The 19,573-nt window shown below is 44.7% G+C and overlaps 1 protein-coding gene across 1 annotated transcript; it reads right to left on the bottom strand.

The window, feature by feature from the left end:
* Positions 1-1,553: 1,553 nt before the first annotated feature.
* Positions 1,554-18,146, bottom strand: smad7 (SMAD family member 7). Its single transcript, XM_063889760.1, has 4 exons — positions 16,702-18,146; positions 15,725-15,778; positions 12,347-12,418; positions 1,554-2,463 (listed from the first exon to the last, which is right to left on the bottom strand). The coding sequence occupies exons 1-4, from the start codon at positions 17,165-17,167 to the stop codon at positions 1,925-1,927; spliced, it is 1,131 nt and encodes a 376-aa protein (XP_063745830.1). The 5' UTR covers positions 17,168-18,146; the 3' UTR covers positions 1,554-1,924.
* Positions 18,147-19,573: the final 1,427 nt, after the last annotated feature.

The following is a 19,573-nucleotide window of genomic DNA, read 5'->3' as shown; positions in this document are numbered from 1 at the left end:
ACACACACACACACACACACACACACAAAGCTTCGAGCTGCTTTAGTTGTATTAGCAGGGTTGGGGATTATTGTTGCAGGGCAAACAGGCAGCCATGAGTTTAAAGTGCATGATGTCAAGGAACAGGGTCCTACAGTGTGGCACCATCCGCCTGTGGGCTATTCTAATGTTCACGCTATCATTTCCCACTGTTTGTTGATGAAGATTTCTGTCTGGTTTATATTTTAATAACAATACTACAATTATCTATTCGCTGGGCACACAGTCAATCATAAAAGTGGAGGGAAAAAATACAAATATGTGTTCTTGAGCAAGAGTTTATTAACTCAAGAGGCTTTTAATACTCACAAATAATGTCTGTTGTATTTATCAGCAAGGATTTCAGTTTTTTTCCCAAGTCTGTAATGTAAGATATGTCAGCCAATATAATTCAAATATTTATGTATTAAACATTTTCAGTAAGAATTTGGTGATTAGAATATGCAAGCAATAAACTATTTTAATTGTGATGGAAAACATTGATTTTAGGGACAAGAAAATTGTAGTTTTTTGTAAATTGCTATTAAACTCTTTCATAAGAGGGCTTAAAGGGAAAGGGAGGGAGTACACATGCATGCTCCATTTTAGTCCGGCCTCCACAACTGAGTCACTGGAACTAAATATGTTATTTTGTCTCTCATATTCTTAATACAATTCAAGGTTCTTCAAAGCGCTGTTGAACAGAGCGGAGGATGGGGTTGGATGGTGTGGAAAATGGGTCTTGTGAATGTAGGTCTTTGAGACAGTGTGTATGGGTAAAGCAGGCTTACAGTAGTAATCCTCTTCACAGACACCCATCTGACTAGCAACAGGACACGGTCCAGACAGACACATGCACGCACACACACAGAAAGGTTTTAGACGGGAATCTATTTTGTTTTGTCTTGTTTTTGGAAATACAATAGGTCATAAATAGGCCATAGTCCCTAATCGCATATTTAGGCCATTCATCGGATATCTGAGATGTCTCAATGAAGTTGTAATCTTCCACTGTATTTTCCAGTACTCGCTCATATCCTCAGGTGTGGCATAAAATTATTTGTGTGGTGACTTTTTACAATACATTCCTTTTGTCTTTATCAGTCATTAAAATAAAGAGGCTCCTTCAGGAAGCTGGACTCTCTGTTGACTTTATTGGTTCCTGAAATTTGTCATTACTACTTCCTGGCTGTGATGTCATTGGTCGGTTAATGACAGAGAGGAAGAGGGACATTTGTCCGAAAATAACTTGGAAACAACAGACAATTGCAAAAGGCGTAATGAGCCTGTAAGGATAGGGACAATGAGTTATGACTCTGTCACTGTCTGACTCCTTTTTCCCCACAAGTGTCCTTCATTGACACCAATTTAAGATGAAAATGTTGAAAATATGTTAAAAATTAAACTAAAAGGGCTTAAGGTAAAGACAAACATTTGGATTATGCACATAACCAAAAGACAACATTGAAAAATTCAATTAAACTTTTAAAAAAAACCTAAAGAAATCCTTTGATAAAGAGACTGGACAAGAAATGTTATTTGTGGTTTTTTTTATTTTGGCATTTCTTTGTTTTGCATTTATATTAAGCAAAGTGCATCTTATTTTCTTTTTCTCATCAACACATTGCACAATACATAAATAATGATGCATATAAAACGTCTTCATATTTACAATTAATAATATATTTATATATAACATAAAATACATTTTTCGCTTCTTATTTTATTTCATTAAATCTTATTCATTTATTAAACAAAGTCCGTCAGAATTGTATACTTTCTTCTTCTTCTTTTAAAACTTTTTTCGCTCTGTCTGAACCTCTGGAACAAAAAAGGAAAAGTTGGTGCAGTCTGTTTGTGAGGGGGGCAGAAGAGGCGAGGAGGGTGAAGAAGAGGAAAGCCGCTGCTATCGGCTGTTGAAGATGACTTCCAGCCAACACGGGCAGCTACTGATGAACTGTCTCGTGTAGCACTGTCCCCAGCCCTTCACAAAGCTTATCTGCACTGTGAAGCCCGTGCGAGGCTGCTGCGTGAACTCGTGGTCGTTCGGCCTCTGGAGGCTGCCGGCTTTGTCATAGTCAAAAGCTTTGATGGAGAAACCGGGGAAAACTTTGTGCACCAGCAGCGTGCGAGAGTCCGGGTTGTCCAGTGTGGCCGACTTAATGAAGATGGGGTAGCAGCTGCGGTTGTAGACCCACACCCCATCCGGCTCACGCGTCAGCTGGATGCCATAGCCGATCTTGGACCGCACCATCTGCACCAGCTGGGACTTGTTGTCGGAGCAGAGCTGGCCCAGGCAGAAGCCATTCCCCTGAGGTAGATCATAGAAGATGTCCAGAGAGGACTCCTGGACAGAGTAGAGGCGCCCGACACGTGTCTTCTCCTCCCAGTATGCCACCACGCACCAATGGGCCCGATCGCCAGACTCCTGTAACGCCAGGGAATCTGAAGGAAACAGAAAGGGGAGGACATGGTCAGACTTGTGGAAAGCTGCACAGCAAAGACATAATGATACAGGACATTGGACATAGGAGAAGCAAATAGATTGAGAGGAGAAGGGAAAAGATGCTTTCAAATAAAAGCCCATAGAAATAATCAACAGTTCACAACTTCTTCCTTGTCCCTGTTTTGAGAAATCAGTGGAGTTTGCTTTAGTTGAGAGCCAAAGCTAAACTCATCCTGAAGCAACTCAGAGACACTGGCAGGCAAGTGTCCGCACGCAGTACAATATTTGTCTCAGCATTAAATGCTTATCTTCTGTCTGGCTCGCTGTATTTCTGTAGGGCCATGGCCAACAATGTAGTGACGTCAACCCACTGTCCTGATTATCTGCAACATGCTTCACTCTGCTGGAGGAAATTATAAGCTAAATCTTGGAATTCATGCTCAAATATACGAGGCCCAGGCAACAGAGCAACAAGAGAGGTGACTTTCATAACACATAAACCATTCCCTGTCTACAGTGAGGCACATGGTGTTTAGCTGACGAGCAAGGCAGGACACTAACTCTTAAACCCTGGTGTCTGAATCGTTGACAAGCTAGGCCTCTCTAGTCTAAAGTTTCCCCTGAGCGTAAAAGAAGTGTAGCATTGGCCATGCTCCAGTTTCCAAACCCCCCTCCTCCCGTCTCCCTTTAGTGTGCCTCCTGCGCCGTCCCTCTCTCCCTTCATATCTCTATTCCACAGAAATCTGGCTCCCAGCTACTCCCAGCTAGAAAAGTGGGAGCCAGTCAGGCGCAAGGGAAATAGAGGGAGACAGAGAGTGCGCAAGAGGAAAGAAAGAGGGGGCGGGGTGGGGAAGAGAAGGAATGCTTTTCACATATTTTGACTGTTACTTTTGCAACTTTGCTTCCTCCCCTGATTTTTCATCATCTCTCGTGCTTTTAGGGGACGTCACATAATTGCTGTAGCTCTATCTATCAATTGCTCAACAATCTCCTGTACTTCCTTTCTTCTCATACACACAAACACTCAGATACAGCCGCGATGAAAGACACATTTAAGGGTTAAGAAATCTTGAAGAGGGGAAATATATGTGAAGGAAAAAATTTACAGAGCCTCGCTCAGAGCCATTTCAGTCGCCCCCGTCCTTCCCAGGCACCCCCCCACCCTTCCCCTTCTCGTTTCATCTGGCGGTGGCTGTGAATGCAACTGGTAATTTGGAAGGTCCCGTCTGAGACAAACTGCAACGTTAATGCGGCAGGATCTCTGCCGGCCTGAGAGGACTCACCGCGGCCTGTCATTAGCCTTCATTAGACACAGGCAGAAGCAGGAAAAAAAGGAAGAAAAAGACAACACTGAGAGAAGAGAGCCAAAAACAGAGAGGAGGGGAGAAGGGGGGGCGGGGGGAGGAAAACTGAAAGCATGCCTTCCATAAAACAAGAGGGGCTGTGTTCTTTGAAGTTGGTCAGAGCCAAGCCTCGGGGAATTTATCGTAAATCCGTCCTCATGGGGTGCTCGGGGAAACTAAGTACCCAGCTATCTACCTTAAACTAAATGGAGGGGAAAAAGCATTTATCTTGGAGATAAGAGAGAGAGTGTCTTTTGTGTCTCCAATCCTTGGCCAGCTTTGCTCTTGGGTCTGGTTTACATGTACATACAGGAACACTGCGGATGATAAGGAGAAGGATGCGTTGGACTTTCTTAACAGCTGACAGAGGGCCTGCTGGTGGAGCTCACCTGTGGGGCCCTGTGTGTGTTTGTTATTGCTGGGAGAGACAGGGCCTGGCGTCAGAGGTCATTAGAGCGGCTGCCTGTCTGAGCCTGTCATTGCAGCCTGAAAACACCCTGCTATTCAGGACTACACAGACTGCCCCACTTCCCCTCCCTCGCCGCCTCTCCTCTCCTCTCTTCTCCTCTCAGAAACTCTGACTGGTAGCAAGTGAGAACCACAGAGGAGAGAAAAGCGAGGAAAGGATAAAAGCAAAGGGTTGGAGACAGACGAAAAAAAACAACAGAGGGAGCAGAAAGGGTCAGCTAATAAAGCAAAAAGAATCCCTCTGTAGAGGTTGCAATACCACCATGTAGAAATAATACATTACAAGTCCTGTCAGCTCCAGATTGAAAAAGAATGGCTCAAGTCAAAATCTGACCATATGGTATTGGTCAACCCACAATGCATCTCTCAAAGGCTGCTTTCTTACTGACTGATAAATGTCTTTCTAAACTGTGCACCTGGTTTGTAATGCAGGCTTTCCATTATATTTGTTTAGTCCAAACTATGATGACCACGATCATCATAGTCCAAACTATGATGACCACGATCATCAGGAGGTTAGTGGAGTAGAAGTATAAAGTAGCACAGCAACAGTTACATAATAGACTGACTGGAAACTAATTTGAGAGCGAGACAAATCACACAAAATAAATACAGTTACAGTATTTGTCCTGCTCAAACAGGTAAACAAAACAAAACTTCTTTCTGTTCAGTATCAGCAGAAAGAAAGCCAGACAGAGAGACTACTCCATCTGTGGGGCGCAGCCTCTTGAAGACTATGTTCACAGCTTGTCCTGATAGCAGATGAGCTTACACCTCATGAGTAATGCCTCTGAACACAGAGCAACGCCTGCACATATACATATATATATATATATACATATATATATATATGTGTGTATATATATATATATATATATACACATATACATATGTACGTCTGCCTATCGAAGCATTAGTCCGTGTATCTGTCTGCCGCCCCCACCTGCTCGTCTGCTCTGCGGCCTTTCAGCCTGTGTGTCTCAAGCTTGTCCTTGCTGGAGATAAGCGGGCTAGCTGGCAGCCTCAGGCCATCTGTCACCCTGGACCTTTCTGTTCTGCTCCAGTCAGATGTCTGCTGCGAGTCTGTCCCAGTCTGGTTTGTCCCATGGGGCCCACACATAAAAAAAGACTTTCCCTGCTGGTCCACTATGAAGCAAGAAGAAAGCTAAATGTCCTTAGATCATTGCCTGAATGATACTTGACCAGATTGGTGAGCGTCATGTAATTATGGATGACAAAAATGATAAAAAGGCCTTATAAAAAACTGTTGCAATGTAAGAAATTGCAACAAGCTGCTGGTGAGCGCTAATGTGCACGTTAGCCATTAGCAACGTTGTGCAAACAGAAAACGGCATATTATTCCAGGGATTTCGAGGCATTTACTGGATGATCAGCTTATGGTCTGCGAGGTAGGAGGGAGGGGGGCACACTGTAAATATATGTGATTAAATAAACCCCCCTTTCAATGCAAAATATTTACACCAAGCACAGGGAGGGCACATTTGCCAAATGGACACACTGCTAGCTCCCCTGTGGATTTTAATGGTCCACGTCCTCAAAGAGTGGACGCAACGCTAGCTGAGACAATTGGACTTGGTGGAAGGGAGGGGGGACGGCTGAGAAGAGGGGGAGGGGCGATGACAGACTGGGTGCTTCTCTCAGGGCCAGTCTGGAAAGGTTAATCATTACCTCTGTCTGACTCCACACACACACACACACACACACACACACACAACAATAAAAAAGTCTACACAGTCACACGCCTACACCCTCATGCACACACACATTTTCAACCTTCACTCCTGGACACAACACTATCAACATCGGTAAATAGTCTCGCATCGATCCCTGAGAGCCCTATGTGTATGTGTGTATGTGTGTGTGTGTGTGTGTGTGTGTGTGTGTGTGTGTGTGTGTGTGTGTGTGTGTGTGTGTGTGTGTGTGTGTGTGTGTTTGTGCCTCCTTGGCCTCAGACATGTAATGACCCTGTCGTCATTAGACACACCGCGTCTGAGGAGAGGAATGGGAAAGACATGAAGGAAATGGCTCTAGGGTAAAAGGAAGGACTCTCCATGGTGCCTTACTTTCTAAGTCAACACCCTTTCTCAAAGCGGGGAAAGTCTATTCCAAAGGTCAAGGGTCATACTGGATGCATTCCTTTTGTTCTCTGTGCCACGCCGTATATACTCAGCCTTGTGTGTTCTGTCTGTAAAACCTGTGCATTTCACTCTCAGTGTTGACATTTGTGTTAATCGATTTTTTAGAGTTAATACAAATAATGTTATAGTATAGTAAGAGTACTAAGCAGTGACCTTGTTACCGGAAACTTCGCTTTCTTCAGGTTGAATGGCAGGTGACCCCTTTAGAGAGGTCAGCTATGTGAAATGATGAAAGGAGGAGTGTCCTTGTCTCACATCTATAATACAGCTCTGACAGTTTAAGCAATAAACTGTATTTCTTTTCTACTGATATACTGTTTATGAGTCAATCTGTGCTTAGAAAGATTATGATCAGTGTTTTAGTGAAGAAGAGAATGCAGTCTGTTAAAAAAAAGCTATTTGAATTAGGCTATTTTAGTGAGGAGCTGGGTTACAGAGGTCTGGTGAGCTCACTTCCTTCTAACCAACAACTGTAAAGAATAAATGACATCTTGTTTAATCTTACTAAGCCAATAAATAGAGAGACGGCTCTGACAGAGGAAGTGCCTCTTTAAGGTGGCAAGTTACGTAAGACGAAGTGAAGTCCTTCCCCCCACTTCAAGAACCTTAAAAAAGCCCCGATGGCAGGAAAACCACATAGGGGAGTGGCACGGTTTCTCTATCTACAGATCTGACTCCTTGCAGAAACACAGATAGAGAGAATGAGTTGCAGACACGCCATCTCTAACATGAACCATCCGGCCACGACCGGGAGAAGATAAGGAGAAGAAATGGAGCATGTTTTCCTAAATCCTCTTTCTGCAGTATAGAGTAGAAGTTTCTGCTATAATTACTTGATCCACATATCTCGATGCTGCTGGCGCATGGTGTTTTATCTCAGTTTAAGATAAAATACAGGAATGTTTCATAATTAATTGGGCAGAATCTTCCATTTGGATCCACATTATCAGAACTCTGCAGCACAATACTTTTTTTAGGACATTTTATTCCCCTGTAACACCTCCTTCGTCCTCCTGTGGAGTTATTATTCCAACACTTCATCATGCTGACCCTCACTCAGACAAAAACACACAAAATCTCCTGCAACCCAGCTTTCCCAGGGTGACAGGACAAATAAACACTGGGCTAGTCAGAAACAAGGTGCCAGACAGCCTGTTATGATGTCAACAGCTCACATTTGCAAACAGACGAGTCAGAGGATCACTTACCACGGACAGATGGACAGACAAGAAGAACAATCACCTACATTGTTGTAATGTAGTGAGACACCATGGGAACTGAAATAATACAACACACCGCAGACAACCAGCAGAGCCAGTTGTATCTGTGTTGTTTCTCTGTTATTAATAATTATGCACCTCTGTAGGTCTGTGAATGTGTATGTAGATCTGGGGTAATGCCAGCACTGCGGTCTGTGATAGAGATGTGGACAGGGCATAGTCTGTCACTTAGATGAAGACACGCACACCTCCAGTCTCAGTACACAAAAGAAACTGACTACATGAATGAGCAGGCGGGAGGATGGAGACAGCAGTATACACACACACACACACACACACACACACACACACACACACACACACACACACACACACACACACACACACACACACACACACACACACACACACACACACACACACACACACACACACACACACACACACACACACACACACACACACACACACACACACACACACACACACACACAGGTTAACAGAAATGTGTCTCCACTTATTTCCATTTCCATCTCTATCCTGCTGAAGGGGGGGTTCTCTCCCTCCCGTCCTCTTTCTCCTTCACACTCAGTCTCTCTTTCATTCCTTCATACATTGAGGTAATGTCAAAATCCACTTCCACAGAGTGACTGCAAAACAAAACAATGTTCATCTTGTTCTGGGCTTCCCTCCAGGTCTGGCTCCTAGCCAAATCGGCATAGCCAACCTTTCAATCAACTGGCTAATGCTAAGGTAGGCTAACGTTTTGAACTGTAAATGCAGTCTGGATGCTACGCTGAAAACAAAACAGTATAAAGCATCTAAAGCTGAGAAAATCTTCAGAACAAATCAAAACAAGCTAGGCACTCTTTCCTCTCTTCTCTCTCGCCCCTCTCTCCATCCTCCACTGTCTCCGCGTGCTGTTTTTTCGATTTGTGCAGCATAATGACACAGGGTGGGGAGCAGAGGACAGCCAAAACCAAAATTAAGTCCCTTGCCAAGAGGCGGCTTGGCTGCCGCGCAAGGAGAGGAAGTGGGGAGTAATGAGAGATCCTGGCCCCGGCACGGAGCGGCCCGGCTCTGCTCAACTCGCTGGCTGAACACACAACCTCCAAATTACAGAGAACAGAGCAGAGCTGCCGGCCATCTCTTCCTCCACCCAAAGCCGCCATCTTCTCTCCCCACTTCATTCCACCCTCTTACTGTTCAAGGAAAAGGACACCACGTTCAGCCCGAGCAGACAGCAGAGTGTTTTGTTTTGTCTTTCATTTTCTTTAAATTGTTTCCATAGCAAATCTACCAGGCCTAAAAAGGCTAGTTTTTCTATCTGTTCATAAACAAATGTTAATTTTCTGCCTTTCTTTTTGTTTGACTCCCTCCCTCTTCTGGTTGGTGCACTTCAGTGTTTGTTTTCCGTCAAGAAGAGGCCTCTGCTGCCTCCCTGTCCGCTCCCCTTTTCCTCAAAGACATGAGGTCATATCCTGCGCAGCCCTTTCCTTTGCTGCTAACCCAAACAAGGCAGGAATGCAGAGAGAGAGGAGGGAGACTGAGGGCGCTCTGTTTCTGACTTGAGCCGCTGATTGCTGGAAGTTAGCTTCCCATAAAATTCAACATTGTGTATTAACATTGGTCATGTATATTTTTTATATATATTTAAACTTCACTTCCTGTAAATAACTCATAATAACCAATTCAAAACAACCCACAGGCCTTTACTCCCACTGCGTTAGCACAGAAAATGGGACGTTTCTTCAGGGCCCTCCATATGACAGCAGAACTAGTTTGATTTAATGAGCCAAGGTGCCAAGACTAAATTTAATCTGTGTCAGAGCCCCTGATGAAGGTTATACCTCCAGCCGATTCACTGGATGACTAATTGACTGACTGAAGGGCTGGCCGACTGTCTGACGAGCGGGGTGGCTGATGGTATAAGAATACAACTCAGCCTAAATTTAACCTGCAGTGGGAGGAAGCGCCTGTGTGACAGTCGGCCATGCGCCAGGGCTCGCACCAGGTCATCCTATCTGCCCGTCGTTGTGTATGTGTGAATATGCGTGTGTGCGTACATGTCACCGCAGCCCGACTGGATCCTCTTACACGCAGGCACTCCGGGTCAGTCCCCGATGGCACCAGCAGGCATGCCACCAACACACACAGACACAAAGACACACACACACAAAAACCAATGCTACACATCGAATAAGAACCAGGCACAAACAGAGGTCTATAACTCGCCTTTTAAGAAGACTAAATGCATGTACACACCATGGCTGGGTATTGATACTCAAAGCGTTGGACTTCCTGAAGTGTGTCCAATTCCGTAATGACCAAATACTATCAGTCAGATTCATAATATAGATCATTTTTCATCGTACTGTTCCAGACTAAGTTCAAAAGTTGGCCAATTGTTGCCAAATTTTAGACAACATTTGTGATCAGTGAGATCATTTGGACTCAATATAGGTACCAAAACTATTTTTAAAAAAGTATTGCAACAACTTTAATGATACTCAGCCCAAGAGTCACACATCTACACAGAAAACTTTGGTCCAGATTCCTTGGTGCTTAAGAAGACGGACGTCTGGCTAAGTGAGTGCCACTAGAGCCGCCCAGTCTCTAACACGATTAAATATTACTTAACACTCCAGAGATTCATAACCAACAATCCAGTGCCCTCTTAACCCTGACCCGATCTCCCATTACCAAAGCTATCTCTTGATCTCTCTCTTCAGTTTCTGGGCAAACCTAAACCTCTAAGCTAAAGTCCTCACGCTAACTCAAACCAAGATCAGCACCCTGACTCCCAGCTCCAGGCCTTCAGCCATCAAACCCCCTTTTCCTCCTCCTCTCCTCTTCCCTCCTCTCCGCTCTGTTCCAAGCTGATGACGTGAGCCAGCGAGAGGAGCTTTGGAGCTGGTAGCCTGGCAGGCAGCCTAGTTTGCATTTGCGCTTGTCGCTGTCGCAGCTCACTTAACTCCTTCCAGCCTGGATGTTCTTGGCTTTTTTAAGGTGGATAAACAAGACCAATCAAAACGGAAAGATGAGAGGAAGAGCATATCTCTCTTCCTTATATCATAGGCTCTGTCTGACCTGGGGTTTTAAGATGAATGAAAATCTCTTTTGTGTCATTTTTAGCTCTTCCTAAAGTATAACTGCAGCTTCTTTCCAATATATCTATCTTTTTATCAATGTCGACAAGCATCTATTTATTCTACTACAATGTCAAGAAGTAACAGCCCGACTCTTGCGTCTTTAACTCTAAGTCTTTCCCTCAAAGAAACCCTCTTCTCTCTTCCTTCTCCTCTGTAAATATGTCTGGAGAAGAACATAAAAAGGTCAGAGTGAGTGAATTAGAAGGTCAGCAGCGGGCCTCTGGGAGAGCCATGTTTCTTTTGTCAGAGCCCCAGAGGGAGGGAGCAAAGGAGGGAAGCAGGGAGAGAGGGAGGGAAGCAAAGGAGCAGCCTCTTTTTTCTTGGCTCGCCAGGGAAATCATGAGGGCAGAGAGCTTCGGCCATCCTGCCCTGGCCTTTCTACCTCTACTGCTTTTTACTGAGGAGGCCCATTCTGCAGAGTACTGGCCGCTGCTGCCATGTCATCCACGCCAGGAAGGAAAACAGGGGAGGAGGGTACGCTGAGTAAAGGAGGGAGCATGGGGGCGCCTGTTAAGACTCTCAGTTCTAGGGTTTCACAGTTTGAACCGGGTCTAAAATGTGTCTTTTGTTAATGCACACAGAGAGGACTTTAATGTCCACCTGAGATTCGGAGGAGAGGAAAGGAAGAAGCAGAGAAAAGGGGACAGATTTTTAGTTCCTCTGTTCATGTTAGCACTGCTCCAATCTCTTCCCCCATCTACACACACACACACACACACACCCCCACCAAACAAAGAAGGGGGGAGAATGGGCAGCGAACACAAACTGACATAAAACAGGCTTTAAAGGCCCAGTAATGAGAACCATCTGAGGCAAAGGAAAGCAGAGTACAGCACAGAGCAATCTCAGGCAGAAAGCAGACTCTCTTTCTCTCTCTCCCTCTCTCTCTCTCTCTCGCCGTGAACACCATCTTATTCTGTAGCCTGCGGACAGGGCGCAGGGTAAGGAAGGCAATGCTGCCAAAGGGGATTATGGGAGAAAAGCTGAGGAAGCCCGAAACACGTCCAGCATGAGAGATGGAAGAAAGAAAGGCGCCTGTGTCTAGCTCTTATCCACACACAGAGCCCAGAGGAGAGTTAACTGTCCACAAAGACATCCCCTGTGCGCACAAACACACCCAGACAAACACTGGCATGTCAGTCGGAGCGTCTCTTTGCTGCTATTTTTTCCCACAATACCGCACGCACAGAGCATATTCTTCTCCAAACAACAGTTTGTCGTGTTTGTCTTCCATTACAACATAACACAGAGAAAGAGAAGAGGAAGAGGAGAAGAGAGCAGCGTTGTTCAAAGAGCCAAGAGGGAGGAATTTATGTGGAGAGAAATACACCACCCTCCTTCACTGACTTTTTTTTATTACATAGGGGAAGCAGGGGCCCCCACAATCACTGCCTCATCACAAGTACGGAGAGGAGAGGAGTGTGTGTTTTGGGAGGAATGCACGGGAGAAGGAAAAAAAAACAGAGGAAGAAAATAATACGACTTTCAAAAGGGAAGGCCGGTAGCAAAAGATGAGAAATCTATTTGTAGTCATATTTACCTGAAAGCCCCACAGGGGCTGAGTATGTCGTTCCCCCAGTCTCACTGGATGAAGGTCCGGAGTCTGGAGAATCTAATGGAGAGAGGAAGAGAGACTTTGAATTAGCACTGTGTGTGTTCCTGTGTGTGTGTGTGTGTGTGTGTGTGTGTGTGTGTGTGTGTGTGTGTGTGTGTGTGTGTGTGTGTGTGTGTGTGTGTGTGTGTGTGTGTGTGCGCGCAAAGCAGCAGCTGTGAGACCGTCAATCACTCCAGTGAAATCAATGCCTAATGAAGACGCTGACTATGAAGCTCACACTCTCACACACACAGACAAGACTTACAGACGAGAGTTTCTTACACCCCTGATAATCCCACATAATCCACTGCTTCAGGAGGAACGTTAGCCCGGCACCTCTGCACAGACGAGCTGCTGATCTGGAAGGAGCTGTATTGGGCTGCTAATGACTGAGGTGAGGGCTGGAGACTTATGATCCTTGCTCAATAATCAAATGTCTTTGCCTCTTAAAGTAGATGTTTGATAACAGCCTCTTAATATAATTCCTGCGTGTGCTTTTCTTCCTAAGAAATTAGAAGCATGAGAAAGTATAAGAAATGTTTCTTGATCAAGTTTTACATTTTGTTACCAACAGAGCCTAAAAGCTGTTTCCTTTAAAATATACTCCACACAAGCCACCAGACAAGAGAATTAAAATACTCATTCTCTCTGCCCTCTCTATGCATTTGAATGCTTAACTCCCACCAAAACATATAATGAAGAGTAGTTACTACGTGGCACCTGAATGGATCTTTTTACAAAAAACGCTGTGTGTGTTGAGCGGAGTAGCGCACTCCATGGAGCTGGCTAACCCCGCTGCAGAACTACTGCTGGTAGCTTGGTATTCACTAATAATACATTCCTCTTGCAGCACGTCAACACTGCGCTTCACCTTCCATCCATTGAACCACAGTGTGTGGTGGTGATTGACTCCACTCATTGCAAGCTTTGAACGTTACTGTTGCGCTAAAGTATGTAGCTAAAAAAGTCAAATGACCTTTTAATTGCTCTATCTTAGGTGTTTTGGAACAACCACACTGGATGCAATGTGAAGAAATATAGCAAGTAGGAGCTTAGTATGAGTTGAATCAACATCTGGCGAGTTGGAGGATGATATTTCTGTTAAATACTTCCACTATCCAGCTAGCAGTCTCATTGGCCCTGTGTTGACCAAGCGGAGCTGCAGTAGCTGTAAAGTAATAAAGAAACAGCGAGCAGCGGTTTCCCTGCGAGCCCTCCTCCCTGCCATCCTGCCCCGTCCGGACGCGGCCCGTGCTGCTTGTGGCCACAGTAACGAGATGCAATGGCAAAGCCCCAACTTGCAGTGCTTTCATTGGCTGCCAGCAGCCTTTGCCCTGGTCTCCCGGGCAACAGTTCACAGCTGACCACAGGGCTGAGGGGCATCAGAGAGGAAGATACTAAACAGTGGGTGATTTATATTCCCCAGAGCTGAAACAAGGTAGCGTTTTTACATTTTGGCTGCTTTCATACTGACCACCACTGCTGCAGCAGACAGGCCCTGACACATATAACCCAACTTCCTGCTCGCTGGAATCATAAAAAACATCATCATAAAATACAGAGCTCTTGCACTTTCTGCTGATTTTTTTATTTGCATCTGATTGCCCCTTGAAAGACATCTATGCAGATATTCTGGATGTCATGGTGATTCAACAAAGGCTAATATAAAGCAAATAAAAAATGAGTAAAGAAAATTGTAAAAGAACCCAGTAATCACAAGACGTTGATGATTGACAACTCCCAGAGGCCACTGGGGAAGAACCCCCATCTTTCTGCTTGATAAGCTCATCTGTCCTGTGTGTGTGCATGTGTCTCTGCCCCCTCCAGCCTGCTCCATTGTCCTATTAATATATGTTGTCTTTCACACAGACAGCCAGACAGACAGACACACAGCGAGCAGCTGACCTTATTAAGTGAGGAAATAGCATAATGATTGCAGCACTTTCTCACTTAAAGGCTGAAATATGACTTTAAAGGAGGCATATTTTAACTCTTCTCTTATAAAAGCCCTACTCTGGGAACAACCCAATGAGACTTTCCGTTCCTTGTTCTCTTCTTGCTTGCAATATGTAATTCCCACAGAGTGAAAGCAATTCAAGTTTTTGCCATTTGCTCTGAGAGGGTAAACAGGGTGGTAACATTTGTTGTATAATAATTTCCTTTGTCCGCATCCAGCTTGCATTTCCTATTTACCTTCTCGTTTCTTTTTACCCCTGGAAAGTTTCCAACTAAACTGGTACAAATACGCTACACCGAGACAGACGTCACATCAGGAGGAGGTTAAGTATAAAGAGGATTTCATTGTTGATCCTTGAAGATACATTCTGCTTGTGTTTAAGGTTTTGGTAATTCTTTTCAGTTAAAACAATATCAAAAGCCTGGTAAATAAAGACAGGGAGAAGGGGGGCTTTTGAAGAACCACAGCTGCAGCTACAATGACTTCCTATTGTTTTCACTCACTGAAAGCCACTTTCTCGTTCTCCTGACTAACCGGCTGGCAGGTCATTGTTCAACTCTCAGCTTTTGCTGCACGCACAGATCGAGGTAAATGAACAAAGAAGCTTGGAAATGATATTCTGTATACTGCAATGTATATCTTTGTCACCCTCTCTGTGACAAGAGGACCTCTTGTTCTCTTCCTCTCCAGTCTTGCACTATTCTGGTTATAGCATGAAATCTCACACACTTCAAAGCTGAGTTAATAGGCTATGACATAACCCGATGCCACTTTCCAGCACTGGGGAATAGGATGACAACCACAGCAGCATGTGGAGTCTGGCACAGGTGGAGGGACAAAACAATTAGGCAAGACCAAAGCAAAAACAAATCCAAAAACAGATGTGTGATGGTGACACACACCCAAACACACAGCGCCTAAACCTTTTTCTGATGATTACTTCACCCCTCCCCCAATAAGCCATACAGACAAACACACACTGTGCCCCTGGTGACATGCCAGTCAGTCTATAGCTGGTATCTCAACGTTGTGTTGCTTTGCCCTGGCTGACAGCCATGCTCGAATTGCCCAGCCAGCCAGGCGTGCCACTCTACTGCTATCATAAATCACAACATAACATGGAGCTGTTACACACACACACACACACACACACACACACACACACACACACACACACACACACACACACACACACACACACACACACACACACACACACACACACACACACACACACGTGTAAAACCATATGCAAATGTAATGTCAGACAACACAACAATGCATGAATACAAGAAAACCTTTTAGATGTGCATGTTTTGCAGGAAATACACATTTGCATTTATGTATGTGTACTACATTAAGCTCACCTGGTGGTTTAAGATAGTCCATGGGATAGCGTGAATACGGAGGAGGAGGAGACTCTGCATGGAGGGGAGGAAAGAAGAAGCAGACCATAAGAAAATAACAAGGGAGAGATCTAAACTTTATGATAAGAGTTGTCATTCTTCTGGGAAAAGGTTTTGTGTCAGTCAGCTCAGCCTGGAGAGGCAGGCAGAGAGGCCGGCCGGGCGGCTATTGCCTTTCATTGGCAGGCAGATAAACCGGGGGCCGCCTGGCGCCAGGAGGGCCACTATCAGCGTCTAGGACAAACTGAGATACGGGCCTCTTTTGGCCCAGGACGCCAAGGCAGCGCACACACACACACACACACACACACACACACACACAGGCCCTGGGAACTTCACCGTGGAAGGAGTGTAAAGCCCTGGATGAGTCGCTATGCACTTTGGAAATGCCAATTGTGAAATGTTGCAATACCTGATGGGCTGTTTGTTTAAAAAACCGGGGCTTTGAAGAAGTAAAAAAAAAACCATCCTGATTTAAGGTGGAATAAACAGCTGATAAGTGCCAAAATACATAAAGTAAAGTCAGGATGTAGCCTAACTATGAAAAAAACCTTGGCATTTTCAAAAAAAGACTATCGAGATAAATCATCATTATTATAATTGTATGGAAAACATATATGTAACTATTTCAATGTCAAGATGCCAAATCAAATTGAATGACAGCATTCTTTCTAAAATATGAAGGGGGCCACTTGGCACACTTTCCACATCGGTCAAGTTTGACCTTAAGGAAACTCAAGACTGTGCAAAGAGAGGTGATGTCATTTGAATTAGGCTAATTATCCCTTAAAGAGTCTGGTAATTCTTTGACATGGGCCTAATGACGCTGTGTCTGAATGTGCACTTGATTTAAAATGAGGCCCAGCCACCAGAGAATTAAACGCAATTTCAGAACTTTTGTTGTGAGGAGGTCATTATAGAAAAGGGATCAAGCTCACCGAGTTCACAAAGTCTGCTCATGTGGTGCGGGTTGCAGCAAACGAGTTCTGGGTTGATTTTCCCGTAAGATTCACAGCAAGACAGCCTCTTCAGCTCCGAGGAATGCCTGAGGTCCGGCCACCTGAACACTTTGTAGAGCAGCATGGGGAGAGAGTAAGACTGTTGACCCACTTTGGCGTCCACTTTGTTGGGCAGGAGCAAGCAGGGGCTTCGGGCACCCCCCTTGGACTCCACCGCCTGCAAAAGCACCTCTAAATGTTTCTCTTTGATCTTTTTCAGTATAGTGTGTGTCAACGCCTTCAGTTCAGCCTCCGACCCGGCGTTGGACTTGGCCACCTTTGTCGCTTTGCCCATGCAGCAGCCCCCGGAGCCATGCGTCCCTCTATCCGCCTCACCGTCGCCCTCCACGGGCGCACGGCTCCTCCAGAGTCGCCGGACGAGCCCCGATCGTTTGGTCCTAAACATGCGGGACGAAAAGAGGGTTCCCCGGCTAAAAAACGAGCATGGTGTCCGCAAATCATGAAGATTCCGGGATCCGAGTCCAGGCAATGACAAGCAGCCTGAGAAAATACGGCGGAAAAACTGGGAGCTGGATAAGCAGAGGAAATCTGTAGCATACGCCAGTCTCTGCTGCCTTCTCCTGCAGGCTTGTTCACCGAAAAACAGCCGAGGTTCCCGGGACAGTCAGCTTTTCCTTCGCGGATTGATAATCATCACGTCACGGCGTTTAAGACTAGACTATAACAATGAATCTTGCAGCTTAAACACGTCTGCTACTACACGGCAGCATTGGCCTGAATGTGTTACAATTACTTGGTGATGTGCAGCCTACAGCGCTGTGAACTGAACCCTTTAAAACACACTCCGTGTCGATTTTCAGCGTAAAAACAATGTCAAAACATCTTTCTATATAAGCGCATTAGGTGTAGTAGACAGTACACGAACTGGGGCCTAATTAAGCCTAAACGCTATCACAATTATCCCATGAAAACCGAAGCTCGCCACCGTGTCTCCAAGAGCATTAATCCACAAAATCCTTGATCCGACTGCACGGAGTAGGGCTCTTCAGCAGGATCGCGGAGGATTTTTTTTTATCCCGTATCGTCTAAATATGCCACTCGTTTGCAGAGGATGAGATCTGCTGGCAAGAATGAGACTCGTTCAAAGAGCCAGGGAGCAAATCCAGGAATGATTTTCTCCCCCGAGTTGAGTTGCGTTTGAAAGCTTGAGGAAAAGGGATAGCGACCCTCGGGTTACGTCCGTGAACCGAGCTTCGTAGCCAATTTTAGTAGACGAATCCTTAAAGACTAAATAATCCAACCTCGTATCTTGCACCGAGTTTCCGTGTGTGAGTGTGGAAGAAAGCAACTCGACGAGTGATCTCGATGGGGGTAGGAGGCTCTCTGTCTGTAAATGAGGCGGATGGTTTGGGTGCCCTTGCTCCGTCTCCAGTGCGCATTGACGCGCCCGGTCACGTGTGTGTCTAGACACCCTGTCGCTTAAAAGAAATGTGATTGTGTTGCGCAAACAACAAGCCCACAGCGCGCGCACGCGCGCACACAGACCTAAAAAGGAGTTGGAAAGTTAACATTTTCCCAGAGAAAGTTAACAAATTGAAAAGTTTTAAATAAGAGGACAAGGTTGAAAAACTAAGTTTGGTCAAAAGAAACACACTTTTAATTCAAGTGATTATGTTATACCTGATTGTTACAAGACATTAGTGGTTGTTTTGTGGTTAATTTAACGAATATTATGTTGGTCCTATACGTTTTGGTTTATTTTTACGCAAGTTTCACGCATAAGCACTACTGAACGAGATTAATAAAATACAAAAACAAGAAACGTTTTTATCTTTTGAAATGTTAGTTCAATTAATATCTGATCCCTGTTAAGGCGTACCAGTGTTTAATTAGTGATAGGCTACCGACCCTATATTCACACTATAAAAATGATGCTTCTAGTTCATGGTAAATAGCCCATGGCGTAATGGAGAAGGAAATCAATTATATTTGAATATGGACCTCAATAGACCGTATAATCTCATAATACATATTTTCCCGATTGTTATGATGATCAGTCAGAATAGTTTTCACTTGTTTTATTTTGTTGGGTTGTATGCCCTGGTTGAGACTTTTCAGCCATCATTCGCACTATCATTAAGCACAACTAACCAAATAGCTGTTAAGATTTTGCTTGTCTACCAAGACAACCAAAGGGTGAGAGATACATTGTGCCTGCGAGTCCCGATTTAGGGCAGCAAAGTCAAAAAGTGAACATGTCCGAAACACAGACGAGAGCGTGCTGCTGCCTCCCGCTGGACGTTTGTCTTTCAGATGGGACTTAAGTGTTTTTTGAGTTTGTCCTCCTTAATTATCAACACAATAGTTTCCACCCCTCTTTATTAATACACTTAAACGATCCATCGGCTGAGGATCAATTTCCTGCCTGCCAGTAGTGGTTCTTTATCAGCTGAATCCATATTTATTATGATAGGCATGAGGGTTTGATTTGATCCATTTACCGTATTATGTGAAGTAACATGGGCTGCACTAACAAGCATTGTGGCAGTTACATTTTTACATACAACTACAATAAAAAAAGCCATGTTTTGACACACTGTTCTTATATTATTAGTGATGCATATTGAATTGTATGGGTTTGGTGTGTTTTTGCCGTGTAATTGCTTTACACGGCAAAAACACACCAAACTCACACCACTATGCCAAAATACCCTACATTTTCAACCAGATACCTAGTGCATGCAGAGTCTTCCATCAGCCTACACTGAGTGCATTAACATGAATGCCTTTTTCGAATGTGAATGCGTGTGTCTCCTCCGTAGCCTAATTGTGTTCCCTAGACAGACAGTAG

Source organism: Eleginops maclovinus, chromosome 8, assembly GCF_036324505.1.
Source record: "Eleginops maclovinus isolate JMC-PN-2008 ecotype Puerto Natales chromosome 8, JC_Emac_rtc_rv5, whole genome shotgun sequence".
Lineage (NCBI taxonomy): Eukaryota > Metazoa > Chordata > Actinopteri > Perciformes > Eleginopidae > Eleginops > Eleginops maclovinus.
Note: the sequence above shows the minus strand (reverse complement) of the source record. Positions and strands in the feature narration are given on the sequence as shown.

Bases quoted from the DNA above. Each gene is read 5' to 3' on its own strand.
- smad7 (XM_063889760.1), bottom strand. From the start codon at position 17,167: ATGTTTAGGACCAAACGATCGGGGCTCGTCCGGCGACTCTGGAGGAGC. The intron at 15,779-16,701 runs GTGAGCTTGATC...CCCTCCATGCAG, and splicing joins GAGCAGACTTTGTGAACTCG to AGTCTCCTCCTCCTCCGTAT. The intron at 12,419-15,724 runs GTGAGCTTAATG...TCTCTCCATTAG, and splicing joins GGACTATCTTAAACCACCAG to ATTCTCCAGACTCCGGACCT.